Raw genomic sequence first — 7,880 nt, 5'->3', positions numbered from 1 at the left:
AGTCTTTGGATGATTTGTATAGAGCAGCCAGACACATACACATGTACATGTGCTTCTCCCTTTTCTAGCCCTCAGACATACTCGTTTATCAGAAAAATGATACCTACTTGAAAAGTGTATGAAATAATTGCTTTGATGTGGGGACAACATACAGGTTCAGATCTGCTCTAAGTTTTCACTACCCTTACTGGTCTTTAATGTTTTGCTTGAAGTAGTGAAACAAGCTTAAAAGCTGCTTATTTTGCTCTCAGGACAATTTTGATTAGCCTGGGTGGTTTTAGTTTTGATTTTTTTTGTCTTTACACAGGCACTATTTCTTAAATTATTGTCCTGCCACAGCAGCCTGTGTTAATTTGGGTCCTTCTAATAAAAATACTCTTCTATAGGAAACCACATTCTATTTGAAACTTTGACCAGCAGTAGCCTAAAAGCCTTCTCAAATGTTTTAATGGCACATGCTACTTAGATAAAAGAATGCCTACAGGTAGGCTTAGCTGTACAAGCTGCATTGGTATTCCAGTGGGTGAAAAGGGAAAATCTCAACAATACAAAAGGCTTTATTATACTGATGTAATTTTTGAAGCATTGTGAATACTGTTTCGGAACAAAATGCTTTCATGGGTAGAATGACTCCATCCCTGCTTTTGGGGGTTTAAAAAAAAAAAAAGAATTCAGGCTGGAACGATTGTGCGTATTTACACACGGACACCTCCCCCACCCAACCCGGCCCACATGAAGAGGCAGGAGCCCCTCACAGGCGGCCAGGGACCCCCTTCTCAAGGGCCGAAGCTGCAGCAGACTAGCACTGGGCCTTTTTCACTTGGTACCAAAGCTGGAGGCAACTTAATAAGGGGCTCTCTCACATCGCACTTCCAAGTACAGAAAGAAAACCAGTCTCAGAGCCAGGGTGTGAAAACTCAATCCCCATCCGGGCCCCCCGAGGCGGGAGGCGGCACACGCTCTCGCCCGCTTATGACCCCGTTTTCGTCCGGAGCGGTACCGGTACCGCAGCAACGAGGTCCAGGGAAAGCCGACGGCCAGCTGACCGCACTCAAGCCCTGGAGGAAGCGGAGCCAGAACGGAGAAGCTACGCCGCCTCCTCACCAGAGAGCAGCCCCCCCCCCCCCCCCCCGAGGCAGAAACCTCCCCCGCCGGCTTGGGGCCGGGGCCCGCCGCCGGCGCCCTCCCGGCAGGGCCCAAGCCGCGCAGGCCAGCCCCGGCGCACCGCCGCCCCCCTGCAGGCGGCCCGCTCCAGGCCTCGCGTGTCGCCACCACCCCCGCTCGGCCGCCCGCACGAAGCGGGGCACACCCGGGGCTGAGGCCGCCCGCCCAGCGCGCCCCCTCCCCACGCATGCACACGCCGCCCACGAGAAGGCTGCTGCCCTTTGCGCGGCCGCGCGCGTATGAAGGAGGGAGGGGGAGGATGAGGATGCGCGCGCGCAGCGGAGCCCCGCCCCTCTCCTTGCCCCCCGCCCCTCTCCGTGACGAAGGGCTGCTAGCACCGCGCCCCGCCCCCGGTGTCAGCCGGCGGTCGGTTCCGCATCCGGCGCGGCTGTGTCACTTCCCGCTCACGCTGGCGCTCTCCCTTTCCCCCTCTCCCCGGACCCGGATGGTGACTGGCGGCGGCGGCGGCTCCAGGGACTGTCAGTGAGCGGCTCCCCCCGGGCCTCTTGTCCTGAGGGCGGTGGCGGCAGCGGCCGGCAAGATGGCTGCGGCGGCCTCTTGCTCTTCAGCGGCGGCGGCGCCGGCTGGGCCCGGGCCCGGGCCGGTGTCGGCCGGGCCAGGCTCCTGCGAGTGGCTGCTGCTGCGGGACGGCTGCCTGCGCTGCGACGCCGACGGTCTCTGCAGCCTGTGCTACCACCCGGCGCTCAACGCCATCCTGGCCGTGACCGCTCGCGGCGCCATCAAAGTCATCGACGGCACCTCGGGGGCCACGCTGCAGGCGTCGGCACTCAACGGTGAGCGCGGGGCCCCCGCGGCCTGCCGGGCCCCTCGGCCGCTGCCCGGGCGGCGGGGCGAGCGGGCCGTGGCAGCCCCCGGGGCGGCTGCAGGGCACGATCGCGGCGCTGCGGAGCCGCGGGGGAGGCGGGCCGGAGCCTCGCCTGAAAACAGGTGTCGTGGCGGGCGAGGGGTTTCCGCGCGGGGAGGCTCGAGGGGGAGAGGCCGTGCTTGGTTCGGGCCCTTGGCGCCGGGGGGTGCCTCTGACTCTCCTTCACCCCTTCTTGTTTTTCAAGCCTGAACGGTTCCTGCTCTTCAGGGCAGAGGTAGTCGTGTGGGCAGCACCGTGGTGTTTTTCTTCTGTGAAATGTATTGGCGTGGTTACTGAAAGATTAAATGGGGGTGGAAGGCTGTGATGTATAGGGCTGTATTTTTTTATTCCACTTTTTCGGGTGTTCTTGTGGGTGACGTGATGTTGAACCTTTCAAAGATGGGAAGAGGCATGTTATGCAGGATAGGGATAGTTCTAGTTCTTACTGATATGTGATACTGTAGTAGTATGGTTATTGAGCCTTCATCTGGGTTTGTTAAGAAGGCTTATTTCTTGAAACTGTTATTTGTCTTATAGCTCAGAATTATTTAAGGTCAGAATCCTTCATAAAGTTATTTCATGGTACATTTTTATATATATTTGTATAGTTCTTCAGGCTGCCGAGTATCTTGACTGTCTCTGGTGCTAGTAACAATATCCCTGCTATTACGTTAAGGAGGCATGAATACGTACTCACTTTGTGGAGGCTAAGACTGTAGCATCTCCATAATTATGAAGCAGCTTTCTTTGTTGCCAGTTAGTGTTTTTACACTGTTAACAAACTAGCTCTGTAGAAGAAGATCCATATACCATTGATAGCTTTTGTTTCTCATTCATTAATGGTTCTTGAACTGAGGTACTTGTCAGAATGTTGGTGGTAGGGTTATTTGGTATGTTGTGAGACCAGCCCTTGGCACAGAAAGATATGCTTCTTGCTGGTTGTGTGTTTCCATGTTCAGGTTCTCATTACAGTTGTGCGTTGCTAATAAGATCTAGCTTTGTGAGTGCTGCTAGTGAAGGGTTGATGTTTGCCACCTGAATATGGTATAGCAATGTCAAGAATTGTACGGGGATGCCATGCTCTAGGTAATATGTTTATTTTCACCTTGAAAACCAGCAACTGTGTTACAATGTCAAAGTCAAGAGAACAGGACAAAAATCGGTGATTTCCTTTCATAAGTTAAAGTTGGTACATTGTAAAATGTAAAGGTTAAGTGTGTGAGGTGATTAAAGAAAAGTTTTGTGGAGTTATTAAGAAGCTGTCAGCTGCTTTTGCTGTCAATAGCTTGTATTGAAAATGAGGCTGTTGTGTGGTGTTTCCCACTTTGTTCAGAATTCAGATCACTCTGCTTCTATAATTCCCTTTTTTCTACCATCCTATCTCCTAAAGTGCTTTTTTTATTAGTAACTTCGTTTCTTACTTTTCTTCAAACTATTGCCAGAATTTGAGAATTGCTTTTAAGTTGTGCATGAAGAGGGCATAAATCAAGGACTTAATTTGTAATTGGTTGTCTGTGTAGGAGATGTTTAAGTCTCATGAATAGAAAAGTGAACTGTAAATCCAAGTCTAAACTGTTGTTTTACAGTTTTTCTGTGATAGAATCCTTGCAAGGGATTTGATTTAGTATTCAAAATGCTAATGACAATTCTCCCCTAAATAGTAACTATTTAAAAATAACTTATTGCTTTGCTGCTGTTACATTCAGTCATGTGTACTTCCTTTAGTGTCAGTCTCCTCTGTGACAGCATGACTGTAAAAGATGGGTTCTACTCCTCCTCCCGTGAAACAACAGAATTGCTTGCAATCTACCCAAATTTTATCTGTGCAGTATAGCTGATAATTACGTTACTGGAAAAAAATTTATAACCTTAGTTTAGCCTGAAGAAACTTTAAATGAATGTCTGTATAGGTTCAGACCGGCATGCACGTAAGAAATCTGATTCATCTCAGCAGTTGATGTCTGTTGAGGCTGTTAGCAACCGTGTTCACTCTTGTTCTCTCCCTCTTCAGCCCTTCTTTGGGAAGAGGAGGAAAAAGGGATGCAACTGTTCTCTGATGTCTGCCCGCTCTGTACAGCGTGAGCCCTTTGCTTGTATGATAGTAGTAGTTGGACACTCAGACCTGTAGACCAGCTCTGTCCCTGCTCCCTCCCCTGCCATAAATGACAGGTCAAAGGATATTGTTGCTTCAGGGACTTCTGGTGCTATAACTAAAAATAGAGTCCCTAGGAATCAGAACTACTTCTCTTGGGAGACTGCTTGTCCTCCTTGGTAACTGGGGCTGCAGGTCTTTTGCCCTGCCAAAAGATTTATATTGGACAGAAATGCTGTTGCTCATTACCCAAGGAAAACCAAAACATAGCAGGCCTTCCTAGAAAGCAGAGCAAGAAAAAGGATCCCCCATCAAGGGAGGGGAGGAGAAAAGGACACACCACCAAGCCTCAGCATTGCTTTTATTTGCAGTTGCAGTTCACTGCAGAAAAACATTACGCTTTGAGCTCATTCTCATTGAAAAGATTGAACCTGTGGAATACTGAGTCTGGTAGAGCAGTGGAGGCTGCCTTCGTTAGAATGTAAATGCAGATTGCTCTCTTTGGTGTGTAAAAGAGCAAGACAAAATATTCACAGCCAAAAGACAGTTCAGTTATAGATCAGGTCCAGACATTAGGATGTGGTCTCTGGTCTGCATGCTTCAGTTTCTCATGTGAACATCATTGGCCTGATGTATGTGATGGTCCAGGGATTGTTCTTCTGAGCCCAAACTGTGGGAATCCAGTGAGGATTATGATTATTATTATGCCACACTGAATCTTTATCAGATGTATCTCTTGAAAGTGTGTGATCCTCTTTAATCTGTTTCCTCTGTGGGCACAAGATCCAAAACGGCATTGCACAGAAGAAAGAAATAGACCATGAAAGGCAGTTTTCCCTACACAGTTTTTTGTATCGCTGGCATAACTTTTCAAGACATAGCTGCAGATACGTTGCATTTGCTGTTCCACTGTGGTAAATACATAAAAATTTTTGTTGTTGCATGAATACCATCCATTGTACAGGGCATATATTCTGGTTGAGTTTAAATCATATTCAGGAGGGCCAGGTGATCATTTGCAACATCCCAGAGCGTGGTGGTGAATAAGAGTGCCACTGGGAAGGAGAAAATCAGGTGATCCTTTAACATTAATTTTGTCTTGCCTGGGTATGAGGTTGTCGTTTTTATTCTACTAAGGCTGTTTCGTGCACACTGGGCATTTCAGAGAGCCAGACTGGGAGTGCAAGGACATTTCTTGTGATTACTGGGTATTATGCATTTCTTTGTGTTCACTAGTAGTGGTTAGTCAGGAGTAGTTTTGAATCTGTCATGCAAGTCTATCAAGTAGTTTATTTTTCCTCTCAGGCATTTAAATATTAGCGTGCTTTCAGTTTCAAGTTGAATACTGGTAGCCAAAGAGCATGAATGATCAATCTCCAAATACAGCACTAAGGATGAGCGTTTTCCTCTGCCTCAAAAAAAAACAAAACAAAAAAGCCAGACAAAAAAACCCCAGAAGAATCAAGACAAACTTCCAGAATAATCTTGAATGTCTCTCTTAGTGTTTGTAGAGATGTTTGATTTATCAGTTCCTTCTATTTACAAATAAAATAAGAAATCTGCTTGAACTGGGAGAGTGCCGTAATTCCCTGAGAAACTTGGCCAGGAACACAATGAGAAACTAAAATGTACTGTCAGATGGACAGTGACCATCTTGAGTTTTTCTAGGTTAATTTGACATAGCAATAGCTTCAGAGCCTCGTTCGCTAAAATGTACAATGTTTCATAGCTAAAGCCTTCTAAATTACCGTAGAGGCCCTAACAGTAATCAAAATACAGACTTCTGAATCCACACAGGGAAGGATCTGTTCATGGTACACACATACCAGTTCCTGTAGGGGAAGCGGAGACTCTGCATTACACCAGAGGCCCTCAAATGCTGTTCCTCCAACAGAAGACTTTAGAAGGAGATAGATCCCAGCCCAGGAGGCTCACCTGTGGCAGCAAGTTCAGCACCATTGTCTGTCTGTCAACATTCCCTTTTGGGAAGTCCTGTTTGTCTTCAGCTGGATCACTTTGAATTATCAAGGGGTATCCAGTTCTGGTTTTTTTTTGATTCCTTTCCATGTGATGCAGGAGGCAAAACAAGAAGAAAAGATTCTCTTTTGCAGCTTGGAAGTCATAGAAGGAGTCTACACTTCTTATGATCTCTAGGAAAAAACTGTTGGGATACTATGCCATCCAATTCTAGGCTTGAATTTTTTAAAGACATCAGCAACCATTTCAACTGTTTCAAGGTCACTGTGGTAATACTGCTCAAGTTGTCTTCATTCCTCAAAACTGGGGCAAGTTCCTTCACCTTCTTTGTTCTTATTTTCATTTGTTCAACTATGAGACAAAAAAAAATATTAATAATGAAGGCTGTTGCTATTAATACAAAATTTTCTCATTGTTTGTTTTCTCATTGCATGGGAGTATTGTCAAATATCTAGTGATCAGCTACAGCCCACCTTGCATTTGAGTATACTTGGATGAGAATGCTAATCTGGGTAAAATGCTTCTCAAAGAGATAATTCCATTGTTTTATGTGATCTTGAGGTCATTCATGAAGAGCGTTAAGCACTTGAGAAAACAGAATAAGAGAATTGTTAGATTTGAGTTCAGTGTTTTATACCAATGAAGATTCGAGACTGCTGTGTGCTCCATTTGTCTGCTATCTTAATCAGAGCATGTCAGATATCCCTTCTTATTTGCCATGCATCTTGCCAGACTGTCAAGATGCTGTTAATTGGTATTTCCAGGCTCTGTGGAAGCACATCTGGATTATCTTCTGCAGAAGCTAAAATAGAGTAAAAATAGAGATCTTTTCATATGCCTTTAAAGGGGTGTTTCCATTACTATGTTTATTGCAGGGATCCAGAAGCAACAACAGACAGCGATGCAGGCATATGTTATGTTGCCAGGCAAGATAGCATAACATTTTTCATTTTATTGACAGATCATTCATATTTGGACTGGTGGGTTCATGGCTTTCATTGCAACAGTAGCGCTGTATTATTAAAGGCTGCAGAATGCTTTAATGTCAGATTATCAGAAATTTCCTAGTCCTCTGCAAATTGGCTTTGAAAAAGGTCTTCTGCAGGAAAATGTTTCTTGAAATGCTTTTAACTGACCCAAAGAGGAAATACTGTGCTCTGCATTAGGGTTTTGAACTTTGACTTCCTGCCCTGGTCCGTCTCACAGGTGGTTAAGGTATTTCTCATTGATCTGAAGAATCCTTGGGAAAATACTGATTTTCGACCTCAGTGCTGATTGTCATCCAGCTTTGGTCAAGACAGCTTTTAATATGCTTATGTGATAAACCCTTAGCTCAGCTCCCAGTCATATTGTATACTGTATTATATAAAATGTAGAAGAAAATTGGCAGAAATATATTCTGGCAGAGATAATTGATTAGTTCAAGTCCAGAACATTATGAAAGAAAGCAGGTAAATCTTTGTTGGACTCGAAGTAATGGAAACATGGAGAAGGTTTTTGCTTTGAATTGCCCAGCCTAGTGATCTTTAGAAATGACGACCTTTTTACTACTCTGAACATCATGGTGTTCAGTGGTTTGGATCCAGTATACTCTCCTGTCCTTTAATTGGTCCTTTCTATCAGCCCACCATAATGTTAGCTGGCTCAATAGAACCCCTTTCTGAGTCTTTAGTTATATTGTTTATAACAGTATTTTTATGGTTGCTATTGCATTGGTATCCGTAACATGAGCTTAAGTGAAATACAACATCTAAGAGTTTATAAGACAGAGTATAAGAAAAA

The 7,880-nt window shown here is 45.6% G+C and overlaps 1 protein-coding gene across 2 annotated transcripts in view; it reads left to right on the top strand.

Moving 5' to 3' along the window:
- The first annotated feature begins 1,705 nt into the window (after positions 1–1,705).
- Positions 1,706–7,880, top strand: part of BIRC6 (baculoviral IAP repeat containing 6) — a 194,194-nt gene continuing 188,019 nt past the window's right edge. For both annotated transcript variants that reach the window (XM_068415935.1, XM_068415930.1), the window contains exon 1: positions 1,706–1,958. In XM_068415935.1, coding sequence (XP_068272036.1) covers positions 1,706–1,958 — 253 coding nt within the window. The remainder of the gene's footprint in view (positions 1,959–7,880) is intronic.

Source organism: Nyctibius grandis, chromosome 1 (genome assembly GCF_013368605.1).
Source record: "Nyctibius grandis isolate bNycGra1 chromosome 1, bNycGra1.pri, whole genome shotgun sequence".
Classification (NCBI taxonomy): Eukaryota; Metazoa; Chordata; class Aves; order Nyctibiiformes; family Nyctibiidae; genus Nyctibius; species Nyctibius grandis.
Note: the sequence above shows the minus strand (reverse complement) of the source record. Positions and strands in the feature narration are given on the sequence as shown.